This window comes from Onychostoma macrolepis, chromosome 02 (genome assembly GCF_012432095.1).
Source record: "Onychostoma macrolepis isolate SWU-2019 chromosome 02, ASM1243209v1, whole genome shotgun sequence".
In the NCBI taxonomy this organism is placed as follows: Eukaryota; Metazoa; Chordata; class Actinopteri; order Cypriniformes; family Cyprinidae; genus Onychostoma; species Onychostoma macrolepis.
Window position 1 is genome coordinate 10,865,043 of NC_081156.1, and position 20,240 is coordinate 10,885,282.

The following is a 20,240-nucleotide window of genomic DNA, read 5'->3' on the forward strand; positions in this document are numbered from 1 at the left end:
ATGCTGCTTTTATGGAAAATATTTCACATCACATGTTGACTTTACAGACACCTGAGCATTAATTGTTGATCGTTGGTTAGACTGGAAGGCTTGTTGATGATGGTCTGGTTGGTGTTTGACAGTGGAGAGCAGTCAGAAGCTCTCGTCACACGAGATCCTGAAGCTCAGCGAGGATCTGAAGGCCAAACAGATGAAGCTGGACGACCTGGAGAGCGGAGACAAAGGCCTGGCCAAACTCTGGTCCAACCTGAGCGAGATCAATCAGAAGGTACATCACACACTCATCTCAGCGTTCGTCTCTTATTGTTGCTGTATGATCTGATCTGAGAGCAGTCTCCTCAGCGCTGAATGATGCTGGGCTCGTGTCTCTGCAGCTCAGCGCTCTGGATTCTGCTGTCAGTCACCTGAAGGCCAACATCAAATCCTCCTCCGATCTGATCGCGCTGCCGCGGACCGTAGAGGAGCTGCAGAAGGTTAGTTTCGTCAGATCACAGGCGTGTGTGAGTCGTGAGCTCACACTCATCTGTGTGTGTGTGTGTGTGCGCAGAGCGTGGCCTCCATCGGCAGCACCGTCACCAGCGTCCAGCACGATGTCTCTCTGGTCCAGTCTGTGGTGGAGGAGAGAAGGAAAGCAGAAGATCAGCTGAAGGACGTATGTCTCGCACCGCTTTCTAATGAACAGTGCTTGAGTGTTTTCATTCAGATGCTCTGTTTATGTTTCTCTACCAAAGTTCAGATCAGAGACACTTGTTGAAGGAAGAGTTCACCTTTGAACATGTTAGTAGCTTTAGACTGTCGAGATATGCTTCATATCAGTTCTTCTAATGTGACGTCAGCGTGATTGTGATGTGTGTCCAGTGTGAGGCTTATTTATAATGGTTTTCTCTTGATTTCTGACCACGCGGGACTGAAGAACGGAGAGAAACCCGTGAACAACAGCAGCTGTGTGACACTGAAGCAGGTAAACACACGACAGTGGCCACACACACACACGCACTCACACACACACACGCACACACACACACACGCATTCACACACACACACACACGCACGCATTCACACACACACACACACACGCATTCACACACACACACACACACACACGCATTCACACACACACACACACGCATTCACGCATTCACACACACACACACACGCACGCATTCACACACACACACGCATTCACGCACTCACACACACACACGCATTCACGCACTCACACACACACACGCATTCACACACACACACACACACACACACACACACACGCATTCACACACACGCATTCACACACACACACACACTCACACACACACTCACACACACACGCATTCACACGCATTCACACACACGTTTGTTTTTGTGAATTGTTGGGACTCTCCATAGGCGTAATGGTTGTTATACTGTACTTACTGTATGTGCTATTGTCCTACACCAACCCTACACCTAAACCTACCCCTTACAGAGACTGTGCATTTCAACTTTCCCCAAAAAAACCTCATTCTGAGTGATTTATAAGCGTTTTGAAAAGTGGGGACATGGGTCAATGTCCTGAAAAGTCACCTTCAGCTTGTAATACCTGCCATACCCTCGTCATTATACACATCTATGTCCTGATTTGTCACAAAAACGCGAGCACACACGCACACACCAGAGCATGTGAGCGGAGCTGAGCGGTCAGAATTTCCGCTCCCCGCTGACGTGGGTGTTCGCTCCCCCGCTCCACGTCGCACCAAATCGCTCAACGCTCGCTCAAATGAAAAATTCCTCTGCATGCCTAACACCTGCCGTTTTCAACCGAAGCCTTACGCCTGGGACACACTGCCTGCGTGGCGGATGTGGAGCGGGTTTGTTGCGTGACTGCTGCGGAAAAAATTCACTTAAATTCTGTCGCGAGGGCCGCGGTTTGTGGTGTGGTTGGACCGCACCTGATACGCGCGTATTCTGCAGGCAGTGTGGCTGCTCTAATCTGTTAACATAGGCGCGGAAAGGAAAATCAACACGCGGCAAACCCCTCCGCGACGCGTCCGCCACGCAGCCTATATCCTATAATTGTGCACCTGTATGACCTGTCGGTTTGCTTTTGGAAATGTTTCACGAACTCCATCTCTCCTTCACAACGAACGATTTTTGAAGTGTAGGCTGACAGTTTTGTTAATTGTTGAAGGCACAGGTGAATTCTGGGTGGATTTGTGCATGCCCTAGACTCACGGTGTGAGCGGTATCGGAGCGGAACCGGACCGGACCGGAGCCTTTGGATAAAAACCCGGTCCTCGCTCCGACTATATTTCGCACGCTCCGCTCCGCTCACATGCTCAGACACACACACAATCGTGTTTGTTTCTGTGAATTGTGGCGACTCTCCATAGGTGTAATGGTTTTTATACTGTACACACTGTTTTCTATCACCCTACACCTAAACCTACACCTAAACCTACCCTTTACTGGAAACTTTCTGCATTTTTACTTTTTAAAAAAAATTCCATCCATCTATCCACTTGTCCCCTTTTGGGTCACGGTGATAAGTTCATTATCAATGCTAATAATCAAAAGTCAGTTATACATTAAAACATTAGCATCTACAAATAGTGCTTTAAAAAGTTCAAAGGAAAAGTCAGTAAAAGTGAGGAAGAATATAGAAACACAGGGGTGTTACACAACTCTGATTTCAAGATATGATACTTTTAAAAAAATCTAAAATGAAGAGTTAAAAGGTAGGTTTTGAATGTACTGTTCATTAGAGCTGCATGTGATATTAAATCACTGGAGTCTGTCCTCGTCCTCAGAGCTCAGGCCGATGGTGACCGCAGAGCTGAAGAACACACTTAGAAAGGGTTAAATACTGTATATCTCGTCACTGAAAGCACACGGCGCTGGTCAGAAACTCGCACGTCACATGTTCAGTGTAAACACATGATGGTTCTGTGAAAAACAACTGATTCAGACTTCAGTGTTGTGCCTAAACACACTGATTACAGTCAACATCACATCTGCCCTCCTTATCCTTCCCAAAACACACAGGATAAAGACAGAGAGTGAGTAACGAGTGCTTGCTTTATCATCGCTGGAGCTGTCTGATTGAAAATGTACTGCTATACAGATTACAGTATTAAACACATCGGGCCTCTGTTACCCATAATGCTGTTCTGTGTGATGCTGTGTGACACATGAGTATGAGGGTTTGTGAACTCTTGACTCTGCAGCTCCGTCACATCCTGCAGCATCAGCTGTTACCTGTTATCCAGCTGAACTGACCTCGCGTCGAGGATCTGGATGACTGCTGTCTCTGAAGCTGCTGTGACGGTCTGTATGGTGTAAAGCGCTGTGGCTTGTCTCGACAGGAGCTGCAGCATCTCCAGGACGGCGTGAAGGAGTTGAACAGCTCGGTGCTGCTGCAGGAGTCCAGGTCGAGCGAGCAGATCCAGAGCGTGCGATCGGTGCTGACTGACCTGAGCAGCCGGGTGTCCGCGCTGGACCGGAGCGAGTCCAGAGACACGGTGAGATCAGGAGCGTCATGAGCGGCTCACAGAGCTCTTATCTGTCAGATCACTGACCGCTGTGTGTCTCCCAGCAGCTGAGGACCGGACAGACCACTGCTGACCCCGGCGCTGACCCCGCTGACCCTGCAGACGCCGGTATGTGCTCGAGAGGTCATCTCGGGTCCGAAAATCTGTACCCGACCCGGATCACTTCTTACCTGAACCTGACGTGCATAAATTATTTTTTTTTAAAGAAAGACCCGACCCGAGACAGACCTGATGAAATTAGACCTGAGTCCATTTGTTTTCGAACCCGACTGGACCCGAGCGTAAACAGCATCGGCGTGTACACAGCCTGCAGTCGGTCAGGAAAAATCTCCACTGATTTGGCCACTGCTCCATTACTTTCATTTATTTATTTGCTTATTTAGCCTGTTATTACTGTATATTTTTGCCTGCCTGCTGGTTACATGTTATTTCTCAGTTCAGCTTTTAATTGTGACCGGATCGAGAGCCTCATACGTCATGTGTTCAACAGCGTTACTCGTCTCCTCTCCAGCGACGGCTTCTGCGCTGTAAAGAGAAAAGCCCTGCTGCATGACCTCTGATCTCAGATCTGTTAGATGGGTTTCCAGGTTACAAACACAGGCTGTGTTCCTTTTCTACGCGTGTTTCTCAAAAATGAACTTAACACGAACGCACAAGTTCACATCCGGGGCAGTTTAAAAGAATTCAGGTGTCGGGTTTTGGGACCCTGACGAGCTGTAATGTGGTCCGCTCGGATCACCTGAGGTTACGCTGACTCATGAGCGCTGTGTCTCCTCTGATCCGCAGGCTCCTCTCCGTCCCGTCGACCCAGGTTTCTGTCCCGCAGACGGTATAAACGAGGACAGAGCGCGCCGACTCCTGAGAGAGGTGCGTGGACATGTTATCAGTCACTGCTGCACAATACTGCCTCGTTCACAGAAACACACTGAAGCCGCGATGCGCACAAGATCTTAAATCTGCAGCTGGCAGGAGCTTAAAAGTTCCATCGAATTAATTACATGATGTGCTGATTAATCACTCATCAGTTCAGGCTGAGAAATCACCCCACAAAAGACCATTTAATGTCATGAATGTTTTGAGAAAAGTGTTTAATAGACACTGCAAAAAACTAGCTTTAGAAACGAAGTATTTTCATTCAGCATTGCATAAAGAATGATAACTAATGGCTATTCATGTTTTTTAAGTTGAATATTGACATTTTTATAAAAATAAAACGAGTCGGTGTCTAAAGCCTGGTTCAGACGACATGATTTCGGCTCGATCTGCTGCACGATCGATGGGCGTCGGGATTCAGGCGCTTCGTCTCGTGTAGTGTGTCCTGGTGCACAACAGCCGGCGTCTGCACAAACACTGGCATGTTCAACTGTTCCCATCGTCCCGACGAGTTCTGTCACAGCGACGACTCGAGCCAATAGAAGCCGAAACCAACGAGAGACAGCGGCTAGGTGGACTTTTACAGTGGGCTGTGGCGATAATACTCCTGCATTTATGATGTTGACCGCCACAGAGTGAAAAAACTATTTTACCTCAGTTCTTCTGCCATACTGTCCTCTTCATGCAATCCAGATTTGGGCTTTTCTGACGACAGGACATGCTGTTTGCTAGCCGTGGTGTGTTTGCGCTCGTCAGCACCAGTGATCCGGCAGCACCGTGTAGTCTGACGTGTTTCTTATTCACGACACAAGATTTTAGGAGTCAAAATCATGTAATCTGTGACTGTCATAACCAACAAAATACTTGTGTAGTCCGAACCAGGCTTGAGTCAGTGAATCATTCAACTGATTCGTTCAGAAATGAAGCAAGTGACTCTCTTTATGAACGAGTCAGTGAATAAGTGACTCCCTCTAGGCTCCAGTAACGTCTCTGTAATGGACTGTATATCACGCAGCCAGTCGTGTTCTTCAGCGTGAGATGACACAGCTCTGGACAGGGCGCTGCAGTTAATGAGTTCATCATTTTAAAGTCTTATTCTTTACATAATCCAGTTACATCAACGGCCCTAATTAAACAATCTTGATTACATCTGTTTCTTTGATATAAACTAGATTGTTCAGCATGTTTATGTCAGACACTATAGACCAGGGTTCCTCAAATCTTACCCTGGAGGTCCAGTCCACTGCAGAGTTCAGCTCCAACCCTGATCAAACTCACCTGTCTGTGATTTTCTAATGATCCTGAAGACATTGATTAGCATGTTCAGGTGTGTTTGATTAGGGTTACAGCTAAACTCTGCAGGAAAGTGGATCTTGAGGTCCAGATTTGAGGAGCCCTGCTACAGATGCTGTGAGAAATGATGTTTATGTCAGTTTCTTGCGTCTTGAGGTCAACCGTGACGTGTTCCTGTGATGTTCAGCTGTGAGCGCTGAGGTGTCTCTGGTGTGATTGCTCTGTCAGGTGTGGAGCAGGTCCAGCGGGGCGGTGCGTCTCTGAAGGAGGACTCCGGACTCCTGGACGCGGAGCGGGTCTCACCGGAGGTCAGCGCTGATCCGGAGCGCCGGCGAGGCCCTTCACTGATTCACTGACGCGAGCGCTTCACACGCAGACTGACCTCAGAGCCGCTCGTCTCGCGCTCCATGTGTTCCTTCTGCTCGGCTGAGCTCCACCAAGTAGCTTGAAACCCGTAATGTGACCCGTAACCCGCCGGATTGTCATGTTATCACCTGTTCAGTGTTTCCACGGCTTCATCTCACCTGCCAGGAACAGGCCAGACATCTGCTCCAAATCAAAGGAATCATATTTTAGCTGAAGAAACTGAAGCCCGGCGTGAGATCGTCTGCATTGTGACGTTGTTTTAATGCAGTTTTATCCTGAATCTCAGTGCTGTAATGACTAAAATAAATCATGCTGGGTTTTGTTGTACTGCTGATTTAAACCAGTCTTTGTTTTCCAGAATTGATATTTTACTTCATCAGGAGAGCAGCTTAATGTGCTTATTTTACAGCGATTAATGTCACGATGCAGATGCTCTTAATAAAAACAGGCTTCATTTTGTTTGACACATGATTCTGGGTGAACTGTGACCTGATTTTACGAGACTCACTCTTAAATGTATAAATATTTATCTGTCTCAGAAATGATTTTGAAGTCTGTATGAATTGCGGGAAATGAAGATTAATTTAAACTACATTACTGTCAGATCTAGCAATAATATGATCCATACAGTTGCTTTTAGTGAATATAATGATCAGCTGTTTAAGATAATATACTGCGGTGCGCTCGGCTGCTTGTCTTTATCAGGTTTAGTCTGGTTCAGCACATCTGAGGGTAGTTATGATCTGTAGATGTTCATCTGTATATATCTGTATTTCTGCCTCGCTGACGCTTCACTCACAGCCCTTTGGAAATAATGTCTTTACTGTCGCTTGATGAAACCAGATAAAAGCTGTAAATATTGTAGAATTGGACATTTCTATGTAACTAATTTTAAGCAGTATGATGAAATGCCGTCTGTATATGTGAGTTTTGCATGTTTCCTTTAATGTAACATGAATAAAAGCTCCTTTTATTTAAGCTTCTGTTGTTTGTGTGACTCTTGTGCGTCTCATCTGCTCGTTTCTTCTCTTGTATTTAGACATTACAGAGAAGCAAGAACTAAATCAATCTTGAACAGGATATTAACACTAAATATTGTGTGATGTTAATATTGTTTGTTTCACTTTTTCTTGCTTGAACTTAAATGGCCATTAATGTTTTCTGTTGTAGATCAGTATAATATACAGATTTTAATAGATATAAAATGGAAACATTCAATCATTAGCACATTATGGATACCACAAGAGAAAATGGTTAACATTTATTGGTATAATAAAATAGCTTCTTAATGGTTCAGACAGCTGGTTGTGACCGGCCCAGTGTGGTCAACTCTTCATTGGTGACCTGTCCGGTATTTCTATTAAACCATTGCAAACTAATTATTGATTGTTCAAGCCCTCATTACCCGAGTAATTTATCACAGTCACTAAACTGCTGGGAGTTTTTCACAATATTGAGATTTGCAAAAAGAGGCTGATCAGGACTCGGTGTACAACCTGAATTCTGGAAATGTTGGGACGTTTTTTAAATTTGAATAAAATGAAAACCAAAAGACTTTCAAATCACGAGCCAATATTTTATTCACAATAGAACATAGATAACATAAATGTTTAAATGGAGAAATTTTACACTTTTATCCACTAAATGAGCTCATTTCAAATGTGATGCCTGCTACAGGTCTCACACAAGCTGGCACGGCTCCCGGCCTCGTGACTTTTTCTCTACTCTTTATAACAATATTCAGTCTCATGTTTTGGTTGTAACGTGATCTAGTGGTCTGCAGAGTCGCGTTCAAGCTTCGATCAAAAGTGACTCGCAGTATCGTTGGGTGTTAACCCAGGGAAGCGTACACTCCGTCAGGGGTGGAGAGGGGGTATACGGGGAGTAAGGGTGGGCAAGGAGGGAGGTTTGGGAATCTCATTCATTCTTCATGGTGTTTATGATTTTAGGCTATCTTTTTTGTGTACCTTATGCCTTTTCTTTTTCTTTTTTTTTTTTTTTTTTTGTATTTTACATTTTGTTGGGCTCTTTTTTGTTGTTTTCATTCTTTCTCCAAATATGATGTGCCTTTCATTTAACGCCCTCATATGGCAAACTCTGAGATGTGTCAGCTGGAACTGTAAGGCTGTCAACAATCCTGTTAAGCGCAACCGAGTCTTAAACCATCTGAAGAGCTTAAAGGCAGACCTCGGTTTTTTTTTTTTAGAAACACCACCGCTGACCACTTTAGATTAAAAAGGGATTGGGTTGGACAGGTTTTCCATTCAATATTTCACTCTAGAGGTTGTGCAATTTTAGTGCATAAATCTGTCCCGTTTGTGGCCTCTGATACTATTGTAGATCATAAAGGAAGATACATTATTGAATCAGGAACACTTTTCTCGACCCTTGACCCTTGCAAATGTTTATGCTCCCAATTATGATGATCCTACTTTTATTTCCTCTTTTTTTCGTGTGTTCCTAATATTCATTCACACCCACTTATTTTAGCTGGGGACTTTAATTGCGTTATGTCTCCTGTTCTTGATAGATCTTCCAAAAAGATCATAGCTCTATCAAAATGTGCCTCTGTTATCAGAAGTATGGTATGTGTGATGCTTTCCGCTATTTGCATCCCCCTGAAAGGAAGTATTCTTTTTTTTCTCATGTTCATCAGACGTATTCTCGCATGTATTTCTTTTTGGTCCATAAATTTCTTCCATACTTACAGGACTGTTCTTACCAAAGTATTGTAATTTCGGATCATGCACCAATTACATTAGATCTTCAGATCCCACATCAACCACCTAAATACTGTCAGTGGCGTCTTAATCCAGGTCTCCTGTCTGACAAGCATTCTATTGAATTCCAATATATCAAGCTTTATGGAGGTCAATACTTCGCCAGGCATGCCATACTCTACTATTTGGGAATGCCTGAAATGTTATTTGTGTGGTTTAATAATTTCTTATTCATCCCATAAAAACCAAGAGAAGAAAAGACGTCTTAAAGAAACATCTAACTCTACAGCGCTTATTGACAGTCAGTATGCCTCGGATCCCTCTCCTGAACGTTTAGAAGAACGTCAGCAGAATATGATATCATCAAGCGATGCGGCTGAAAAACTGGTTCTGCGTGCTCCACACAGGGTTACGAGCACAGTGAGAGGACGGGGAACCCGCCGGATTCGTGAGGCTGAAGCGTCTCGAATGAATCCTCAGCCAAGACTACAATCAGGAGCCATCACTGTAAACTATAAAGAAATAAATTCGGAATTTAAAGAATTTTATGTTCATTTATATTCCTCAGAATCCCCACCAGATGGTTTTGCAATGAACACTATTCTTAATGGAATCCAATTAATAAGCTGTCTCGTGACTCTTTAGAGAAGAACATTCAAACTGAAGAAATTAAGGAATCTATAGCATCTATGAGATCTGGTAAGGGCCCAGGGCCTGACGGGTTTCCGACAGAGTTTTATGAAGTCTTTTCTAATTTGCTAAACCCAATCTTACTTTTGGCTCTCTCAGAAAGTCTTCAGAATGGTTGTTTGCCTGCACGTCTCTATCAAGGCTCCTAAAGAAAGACCAGAATGCACTGGAAGGTGGTTCGTATCGTCCATCTCTCTGCTCAATGTGACTATTAGATCTTAGCCAAACTTTTATCTATCCGTTTTGAAAATTCTGTGGGTCAAATAATTTCACCAAACTGGTTTTATTCTGGATATATATTCTTTTTCTAATATTAGACGCCTTTTTAATATATTGTATTCTTCCCAATCAAACAACCCAGAGGTGGTGCTGCCACTTGACGCAGAAAAGGCGTTTGACCGTGTTGAGTGGAAATATCTTTTTCAGGTCTTTGGAAAATTTGGATTTGGCCCCATATTCACTTCTTGGATTAAAATGTATATGCAGCTTCTGTACGTACTAATAATGTCTTTTAAGAGTATTTCAATCTACAACGGGGCACAGGACAGGGATGTCCCCTTTCCTCATTGCTGTTTGCTAATTGAACCCCTTGCCCTACGGTCCAGCGCACAGGTTTGTGGTATCACCCGTGCCGGAACAGTGCATACGGTTTCTCTATATGCTGATGACCACCTTCTTTTCTTATCTAACCCTCTCTCCTCTATTCCTCAAACTCTTTCTATTCTTTACCTTCAGTAGTTTCTCAGGATACAAAAGTGAACTGTTCCCACTGAACTCATCTTCCCTTCAGATTTCATATTCAGATTTCCAGTTCAAGGTTATCAGGAATCGTTTTAAATACTTAGGGCTTCAGGTGACCCGTAAATATTCTGACCTGTTCAGTGCCAACATTAGTCCTCTCCATATAATCATGTTAAGTCTCTCTTTGTGTCCTGGAAAGGTCTCCCTCTATCTTAGGAAGGGTGAATGTTATCAAAATGAATGTTCATCATAAATCTTTTCCAGTGCCTTCCTATATTTATCCCAAAATCCTTTTTTACAGTTTTGCAGCGGAATATTTCTTCTTTCATATGAAGTCAAAACAAATGAATCAAAGTCATCTTATGAAACCAAAGTGTTCGGGTGGCCTGGCTCTGCTGAAGCTTCAAACCGATTATTGGGCAGCGAACATTAGGAATTTATTATATTGGGTCTTATATATATATATAAGTCTCAGTGGGTACTGATGGAAGCTGCCTCGTGTATTCCAGCAACTTTAACATTGTTACTAAGTCTACCAGTTTCTTTTAAATATACTACTTTAATAAGAAAAAATGTAAAAAATCAGTTGTTAAACATTCATTAAGGATTTGGTCGTTCAGCATTAGACCTTAAAGACCCTTGTATTACAGCGCTGTTATTCTGTAATATAGAGTTAGGGAACATGGTTTAGCTACAGTTGGTCAGCTATACATAGCTGTATATAACAATTCTGCATCCTTTACACAACTTTCTAGAGAAATTTGACCAGCTCTCATTTATTTAGATACTTTCAGATATGGAGCTTTCTTCGTAAGCAGTTTTCTAACTTTCCCTTTTTGCCAAATAAAAATATACTTGATGATATTTTAGACCTTTATACATCTTTGAAAGGGGTCATTTCTAAAATGTATATTATAATTAACACAAAACAACCCCCCCCAATGCGCCCGCTGAAGGCGAGGAACTGAATGTGATGCTTGAGGAGGATACCTGGGACCTAATTCATGCCCGAATACACTCATCATCCATAAATGCTGGACACACTGTCATTCAATGTAATGTAGTGCACAGAGTTCATTGCTCTAGAACTAAATTAAAGAAAATATTCCCTGATTTGGACCGAACCTGTCTTCGCTGCGCAACTGAAGCAGCTACGTTATTGCACTCTTTCAGGTCCTGTCCGAAACGGTCTGGTTTCTGGAGGAAAGTCTTTAGATGCTTTTCTGTTATATTTTCTTTACCATTAGACCCCTTGAGAGCATTGTTTGGCATTCTGGCAGAATCTGTCAGTTTAGACACATTACAGGCCGACCGTGCAGCCTCTGCAGCTCTACTGGAGCCGTATTCTTATGGACTGGAAGTCAGCAGCTCCTCTTCCTTATCATCGGTGGGTTTTTCACGTTTTACATGCTCTCAAGACGGAAAAGATTCGGTTTGCAATAAAACAACAGCCAAAACTTTTTTTGAACGTCTGGAGCCCTTTTCTGGAATATTTGAAGGACACAACTGTATCTTAATTTTATTTATTTGTTTATTTTTATTTAATTTCCCTTTTTATATAACATATATATATATATTAGTTTATTTTTCTTTCTTTTTTTCTTTATATATTGTATTTGAATGTATAACTATGCATGACTGGTGTTTTCTTTTTTCTAATCTGAATTAATGTGTGTTATATGTAGATATGTGTGTATCTATATTATTTGTATTATATTACAATATTTGCCTTAAACTTTCTGTCTGACCTTAAATGAACCAAATAAAAAAATAAAAAGACGACCACGAACTCCTCAGCAGCTGGAAACCTATATCAGGCAAGAATGGGACCAAATTCCAACACCAAAACTGCAGAAACTCATAACCTCGACGCCCAGACGTCTTCAAACTGTTCTGAACAGAAGAGGAGATGCTACACCATGGTAAACATGCCCCCGTCCCAACTATTCTGAGACCTGTAGCAGCCATCACATTTGAAATGAGATCATTTTGTGCATAAAATTGTAAAATTTCTCAGTTTAAACATTTGTTATGTTCTCTATGTTCTATTATGAATAAAATATTGGCTCATGTGATTTGAAATTCTTTTCATTTTATTCAAATTTAAAAAACGTGCCAACATTTCTGCACTGAGAAACATGATTTTGTGGTGAAGTAAATACTACATAAAAACAAATGTAATTTCTACATTAAATAATTTAGTTCAGGCAATAATTAAAAAAATTAAGTAAATTCTATATTATTACTCAATTTAAGCTTGTAGAAATTAACATTTGAACTATAAGTATATTTTATTTAGAATTGTTTGTTAGAAGGATTCTTTAAGTCATGATCCCGTTTTTCCCATCATGCACTGGGGCATGAATAATTAAAAAGGTAACATTTTTCACTGTTTTTGAGTTGTATTTACACTATTTTATGGTTGCTTTTGTTGTTAGGTTTAGTAACTTACTGTTTTGTGATCTGGAGTTCATTTTCTACTCAAACATGACCCATTCATACTCGTACACTATTCACTAATTGTTACCGTCACTGTGTACGGTGTACCAGGTATTGAGGTCTCTGTTACTTTCGGTAGTAATTGTTTTGGGTGGACATGGTTTAAAAGGGTAACAAGCTGTCTACTTGTTTACTTACACGTTTGTAAATGAACCACATGATTTCATAGCATGTTTTTTTCCCCAGTGCTACATTGTTTAAATAAGTTTTATAAACCATGACTGAGTGCAATATAGCAGTGCAGTAAGCAAACCAATCGTTTAAGTGAGTTAAAATGTTATTTAGATTCAACTCAATAAATTAAATTTTTAATATAAATTAGTTAAAATGTTAAGTTAACACAACTTGAAATGACTTAGTAGATTATATCATGTTGCATGTTTTAAGTAAAGAATGTTGAGTGAACTCAAATATTTAAGTTCATATAACGAAGATTATCTTTATTTTAAGTAAAATTGTTCCAAGTTGGGTTTACTTAAAAAGTGTGATGCAAAAATGGTGCATATATATTTTAAAGGGATCCCCGGGTATTAAGACATGTATAGCTTAATATAAAGTCAATGATGTCTCTTATTTAAATATGTAGTAAAAAACCCATGAAAATGTATGTTATTTTAAAAAATCGACATCGTTTTTGGACTATGGGGGGTGCCATTATTTACATTCACAGTACATTCTGCGTCGATGACGTCAGATGGTTGCACTCGGTCAGCTACTGGTGCTTATTACCGCAACAACTCAGAATACACAACTCAGAAAATAAGATACTGATACGGTACCACATTGTGAGGCTTTTGGTTGTAATTTTCAGTCGAAGGGCAACAAGAGAAGCGATGTAAGACTTCACTGCTTTCCTAGCGATAAGAAGAGGAGAAAAGAATGGGACGAATAAAACTTCCTAAAGACCCGCTTCTTTGTTCTCTCCACTTTAGCCCTGATGCCTTTGAGTCTTTTAGTAGACCACAGCTCCTGAAAGAGCTTACAAACGGCTGAGACAAGAAACGCTATGCCATCTGTGGATGTAAACATGACGCGCGGCCGCTGGAGGAGTTTCTCAGCGCGGATTTCCCTCGAGATGCGGGGCGTTTACACTCCTTGTGGGGAAAAATCGATGGTACAGCATTTGGTTTAACCCTATACTTACATCCATCGCCACCTGTGAGCTCTTTCAGTAGCTGTGGTCATCATATCAGTATTTTATTTTCCGAGTTGTGTTGTGGTAAAAATAGCAACAGGTAGCGCTAGTAGCTCACCGAGTGCAACCATTTTACGTCATCAGAAAAATGGCGCAACATAAATCTTTAATGGGTTTTCTACTACATATTTCAGTAAGAGACATCATTTACGTTATATTAAGCCATACAAGTCTTAATACCCAGGGATCCCTTTAAGTAAATCTAACACATCAGCTTTACCGGTGTGGAATTCAGGTTATGTCAAACAGAAAACAAGATTATTTTGCTTACCCCATTGGCAGATTATTTAGCTTGTTTCAAGCAAAAATTCACTTAATTTTGACTTGTTTTTTCTGAAAAGAAGACAATTTTTACTTGTCTAGAAAATACTTCTTGATTTAAGAATTTTTTGATATTTTGGCTGGAAACAAGACAAAAAAATCTAAGTCAGAAAAGCATTTTTTGCAGTGCAGAGATTGTTTTTTCCTTGAATGTGCAAGACTTACAGTTATTTTAGCTTTACAAATAGTCTGTAATGCTACTTGATGCTGCAAACTGGTATTTGTTATCATATTATATTAACTTACTGTATCCATAATAAACACATTTCTTTGTAGCACAGATATTTACTGTATATTTCACTTTGTTAAATTGTGTCCCTGCATCTTTAATAAGCAGATTTAGATCTGATGGAAGTGAAAGAGGAAAGTCCAGATCAGGATGGAAAGCGTCAGTAAAATTAAGCTAATTATTCCCTCACAAATAAATACATCAATGAGTAAATTCATCTGCATCTATTATTAAAGACTATGTAATTGTAATTATTATTATTTAAAATTATTATTTTCCCTGGTTCAAAGAAAAAAAACACCTCTGCTGATGGGGTCAGATAACCTTGTTTTCCCTTTAAATTACTTTTAGGTCTAATTTTCTGACCCCTTTGACAGATCATTTTTATTGTTTTAAGCTTAAACTCATTTTTATTATTATTTTTATTTATTTTTTCCAGAAAACAAGACTTAATATCTTGTCATTTTGTTTCTTAATTAAATGTATCTTGTTTTAAGAATGTTGAGATATTTTTACTGGAAAACAATATTTGTGTTAAATGTTTAAAGACGAGACGTCCTCGTTCGGTGTTCACATCAAACTAAAATTTCCAAATGTGATTTTATACACACAAAGTGTGTTAAATGCAAGTATCTACTTTTATGTTTTAAATAACTTTCATGAAATTAAAATGTCAAAATATGGGTCAAATAAAGTTCCATGATCGTTCAGCATAACAGATATATTTATGGAACAACGAAACACACTTATTCTAAAATATATCAAGGAAAAAATTATAATACTAAATTTGATTATATTTTAAATGATTAAAAATGTCTTGCTGACAAATGAGTAAAACATGAGGATTGTGGCAAAGATTGGTAAAGATTTAAAATGATAATTCATTAGTATTCAAGGTCTGCTGTGATGCTTAATTAGAAGATAATTCTTGTTCAAAATATGCCTGACAATATTTTGGTATATGAACTATCATTATACTGAATAACATTTTTGTCTCTAAATCATGGTAAAAATTTACAATAGTCATTATATTTGCTCAGAAAAAAATGAAATTAAAAGGACATATTATTTACAAAAATAATTTAAAGCTGTATTAAAATTTTATTGTTTTGATGCTTGAAAAACCCTCTTCATCTTAAACCCCTATATATGAATGAATGAGGCATTTATATACTGTATATATACAACTGGTGTAAATGATTTTCATTCCTCTCCTGTGGAGAGAAGCTGAGCAGGTAATAGTCGTCTATTTATCCCAAAATATCTTTGTTAATGTCTCAAGGAGCCCGACCCACTCTTGGGACTTTGCTCCTATAAGTGAAATCCCCACAGGACAAAAGATTCAGGTTTAATAACTAAACACATAAGGAATAACTGTGAAGATCTTAAATTCAATTGGTCCATGAATAGAAGCCATCAGACGGAGGAAAGTTGATTATCTAACAGAGTGAATTAGACAACATAGAAATACACGCAATTCAAAATACTAACTCTGATAAACAATGTTCTTCCTGAAAGAGATCAGCCCGCTGGTGAAGAACTATTTTCTCTCCGGGACTGATGTTTTATCGAGACGCGCGGCACAGATCACAGCTGAAATACAACAGGTGGGGTATTACTTTGATAATAGTGTCTCATCTTTTATTCTTTTATGACATTAATATGGTATTTTGGTGCAAACTTGTCTGACACTAAGTAGAAATTAGGCAGATGGTAACACGGATAGATTGTGTTATGCCCTCATTTCTGAAGAACTTGTCACTTGTTTGACTTTACTGACATTTTTGTTCACTTTTGTATCATATTGGAATTAGATAACCAGCTGACTCCTGTCTTGAATCTCATTTTTTAAGCAGTAGTCTGATGTTATGGTTACACAGGGACACATTAAACCCTTTTGTGACTCGTCTGATTGTTACGTCGACTGATTTTAGTGTGAGAGAAGAAACTATAATGAGGTGCTTGATTTGTCTTCTGGAGATCTGCACAGAGGAGGAATAAAACCCATCACCTTTGTTCATCAAGTGAAGATTTATTTATATCAGAGAACTGAAGTAACATTGAAAAACTAATTTAAATAACATTAAAAATGAAAATACACACACACACACACTGATCTTACTGTTTATGTGAGGATTTATTACACATTTATTCTGATGTTATTTCACTGACAGAAGTTCAGCTGCAGTATAATAATGTCATGAAGAGAAAAGAAGAGATTCTATAACATCTCACTGTTACTGATTCATCATGCAGCTCAAAGCATTATGGGTAGAATCTCTCATCAGTCTATTCTGATTCATCAACACAGTTTCACTGATGATTGATAACCAACCCCAAACCCAGGATAGAGCGGCTGAGTGAATGTGGTCTGGACTGTGTGGATGAGGCTCATTGTGTCAGAGACGCTGTAGAAGGACAGAGTTCCTGCTCCGTGATCCACAAACACTCCTATTCTCCTGATGATGGGCTTCACAGAGAGAGCAGTCTGTATGTTATTGTGATAGAATGAGTATCTGGAGGAAGAGCAGAACAAACTCCAGGACTGATCATTACATCCAAACAAACACTCTTTACCCGCTCCCTTCCTGCTGATGCTCTTATATGACACTGATATCTCCACACCATAATCTCCTCTCCACTCCAGCTCCCAGTAACAGCGTCCACACACACTCTCTCTACACAACACCTGAGCATACTCATCAAATCTGTCTGGATGATGAGGATACGGCTGGACTGTGCCAGTGCGAGTAATCACTCTGTTTCTCTCAGACAGACGGAGGTGTTTATGTGCTGTGTTCAGATCCAGAGTGAGCTGATGGGAATCTGATGGAGATAAAACACATCAGAATCAGGAATTATGAATCTGTTTGATCTTTTCATGTATCTGAACTCTTCATGTTCAGTGCATCATCAGTGTCTCAGTACAGATGAGCAGATATCTGTGCTAATCATCATTTACATCATCAATTATAAACTCTTCTTTCAGCTTCTACAGAAGAACATGAACACACTCAGAGAGTTTTTCTGCTGGTTTTCTTACTGACTTACATTGTAGGAAGTGGTTCCTGGTCCTGGGAACAATGTTGGTGAATGTTTCTGTGGAAATCAACAGACATGAACAGTGTGATTCTCATGATCCTGCATCCATTCCTAACACATTTCTAATATGATGTTCTCCATGATATGAGATGATGATGGACTGGTTTCTGAGAGCAGATGAATCCAGGACTTTACCTCTGTCTGAGATCTTCTTGAGCTCCTCTTTGCAGAAATCCTCCAGTTTGTCTCTCAGCTGATGAACAGATTCTCTCAGATCATCAGAAGAGACGAGAGAACTGAAGAGATCATCATTTACGTCTGTAGATTCAGGAGGAGCTGAGAGAGACTGGAAACTCTACAGAAAACACAAATCACAACTCATCAGCTCCACACTTCACCCAAAAACCTGCTCCAACATCAGATTTGACTGATCTTTAGTAACTCAATCCAGCACTTTCACAGCATCAGCTTCATTCTTCTCATATTCATTATATCACATTAGAGCTACAGATTCTAGTATTTGACTCTTACACTATATGTGAACTTTCTAGGAAATAGTTTGTATTATAAAACATCTGCTAAGAACATAAATGTCCATCTAACAGCTCAAACACATCAGTGGAGTAACATTGTAGGGTTGAAATGTTTCTCTGTGAGTCTGGTGTCACAGCAGGATCTGCTCAAGTCCACTATGACCCTGTTCTTCTAGATGTGTGTTACCTGCAGGAACTGGATGTGATCCTGTGTGTGTGAAAGCTGCTCCAGCTCAGCGTCTCTCCTCCTCAGATCATTGATCTCCTGCTCCAGTCGCTCCAGTCGTCCTTCAGCTCGACTCACTGCTTGCTTTTCCCGATCTCTGATCAGCCGTATCAGCTCAGAGCGGCTTCTCTCAATGGAGCGGATGAGCTCAGTAAAGATCCTCTCGCTGTCCTCCACTGCTGTCTGTGCAGAGCGCTGTTAGGACACACAGTGATTCAGGCTTCAGTGAGTCTGAACTGAGACTGAGACAAACTTCTCTTCTTCTCCAGACTCACCTTCTGAGACTCCACAGCCTCTCTCAGCTGCTGGAGATCTTTCTCTCTGCTGGATTCTCTGCTGGAACGTCTTCTGCCTCCTTCAGCTGCTTCTGCAGGACAAACAGATGATAGTGAATCTCACAGAAAACTACTGGCACTAAATCATCATGTGAGCAGATGAATCCAGGAAAAGTAGGGTGAGGCAGTTTAAAGGTTATTTATCTGAACTGATAATTACGGTGGTCGAGAGAGCTCAATGTGCTGCAAATAAAAAAAACACCTGCAAATTAAGAAAACAACATCATCAATTTGACAACACAGGCGCTGCAAATGCTCACAACACAACCAAACAAAGAAACGCGCTGCAAATAAAATATTTGGTTGTGTTGTGAGGTTTTGCACCACCTGCTGTCAAACTGATGAAGTTGTTTTCTTAATTTGCAGGTGTTTTTTTTATTTGCATGTGTTTTCTGAAGTTGCAGTGTGTTGAGCTCTCTTGGCCACCGTAGATAATCAATGTCTGTACATTCAAACTCCAGAAGGGAAGATTGATCATTTACTACCATCTTTCATGAATTATTGTGTGTGATTAAGGCCTGTTTCACACCACAAGTGTAAGTATTATGAGAGTGACACAGATGTAGAGCTTCACACTGACAGGGTTTCTGTTGTCTGTGACTGCATTTAACCTGCATTTTGACTGATAGAAGTATATATTTTGTCAAAGAATGGGTAAATCACTCCATTATTTCATGTTTCTTAATCAAGGCCTATTTTATGAAAGATCATGTTGATAAATGTTTACGGTGTATGTTCAGCAGTGAAACTCTTCTTGCAGCTGCTGTTCATTTCTGCTGTCGTGTGCAGTGTGAATGCTGTAAGCTGTTAATATGGTGCTGATATAAACACATATGAAACGAGTGTCAGCAATATTTCATCAGTGTCTAGTGTTAAATACCTGTTTCTCTGTCCTCTGTGCTGCAGCTGATACAGTGTCGTGGTTTTTATGTTCATCCATACACAGCACACATATACATTTCTGATCAGTGCGACAGAAAACCTCGAGGAGCTTCTCATGTTTCTGGCAGATCATCTCCTGCAGTCGTCCAGTGGCTTCAGTCAGATTGTGTCTCTTTCCTTTAAACAAACTCTCATGTTGTTCGAGGTGATTCTGACAGTAAGAGTTCAGACACACCAGACAGGACTTGACAGCTTTGTGTTTTCTTCCAGTACAGACGTCACACTGAACATCTCCAGCTCCAGCAGGAACCACACTTTGAAGTTTAGTCTTCTTCAGTTTCTCCACCATTTCAGCCAAGATGGTGTTTTTACCTAAAATAGGTCTTGGACTGAAGGTCTGTCTGCACTGAGGACAGCTGTAGACTCTCTTCTCATCCTCCTGATCCCAGCAGTCTGTAATACAGCTCTTACAGTAACTGTGTCCACACTGGATGGTCACTGGATCCTTCAGGAGATCCAGACACACCGGACACAAGAACTCATCCTGAGAAAATCTGGCTTCTGCCATTTTCCTGCACTAATACAGAGACACAAACACACAACAGCTCAGCTACACTTCAGTTTCTATTTCCCTGAACTCAGTGTTTCCTGGTTCTGTGTTTGAGAGATGTGTGCAAAACAGGTGCGTCTCTGAGTCTGTAAAACAGGTTCCTCATTCCTGAGTTTAGTTTTGACACATCTGGCTGTTATTAAAGTAAATGCAAAGA

At 40.6% G+C, this 20,240-nt stretch overlaps 1 protein-coding gene and 1 pseudogene across 3 annotated transcripts in view; one reads left to right on the forward strand and one right to left on the reverse strand.

Annotated features, from left to right (window-relative positions):
* The window catches only part of efcab14 (EF-hand calcium binding domain 14), a 10,814-nt gene extending 3,776 nt beyond the window's left edge, over window positions 1-7,038 (forward strand). For 2 of the 3 annotated variants that reach the window (XM_058755656.1, XM_058755664.1), the window contains exons 3-10: window positions 123-268; window positions 375-473; window positions 548-652; window positions 914-961; window positions 3,343-3,498; window positions 3,576-3,636; window positions 4,315-4,395; window positions 5,923-7,038. In XM_058755656.1, coding sequence (XP_058611639.1) covers window positions 123-268; window positions 375-473; window positions 548-652; window positions 914-961; window positions 3,343-3,498; window positions 3,576-3,636; window positions 4,315-4,395; window positions 5,923-6,050 — 824 coding nt within the window. In that variant the 3' untranslated portion in view covers window positions 6,051-7,038. The remainder of the gene's footprint in view (window positions 1-122; window positions 269-374; window positions 474-547; window positions 653-913; window positions 962-3,342; window positions 3,499-3,575; window positions 3,637-4,314; window positions 4,396-5,922) is intronic. The other variant, XM_058755673.1, reaches the window with a different exon arrangement.
* Window positions 7,039-16,614: 9,576 nt separating this feature from the next.
* Window positions 16,615-20,186, reverse strand: LOC131526596 (tripartite motif-containing protein 16-like; annotated as a pseudogene).
* Window positions 20,187-20,240: the final 54 nt, after the last annotated feature.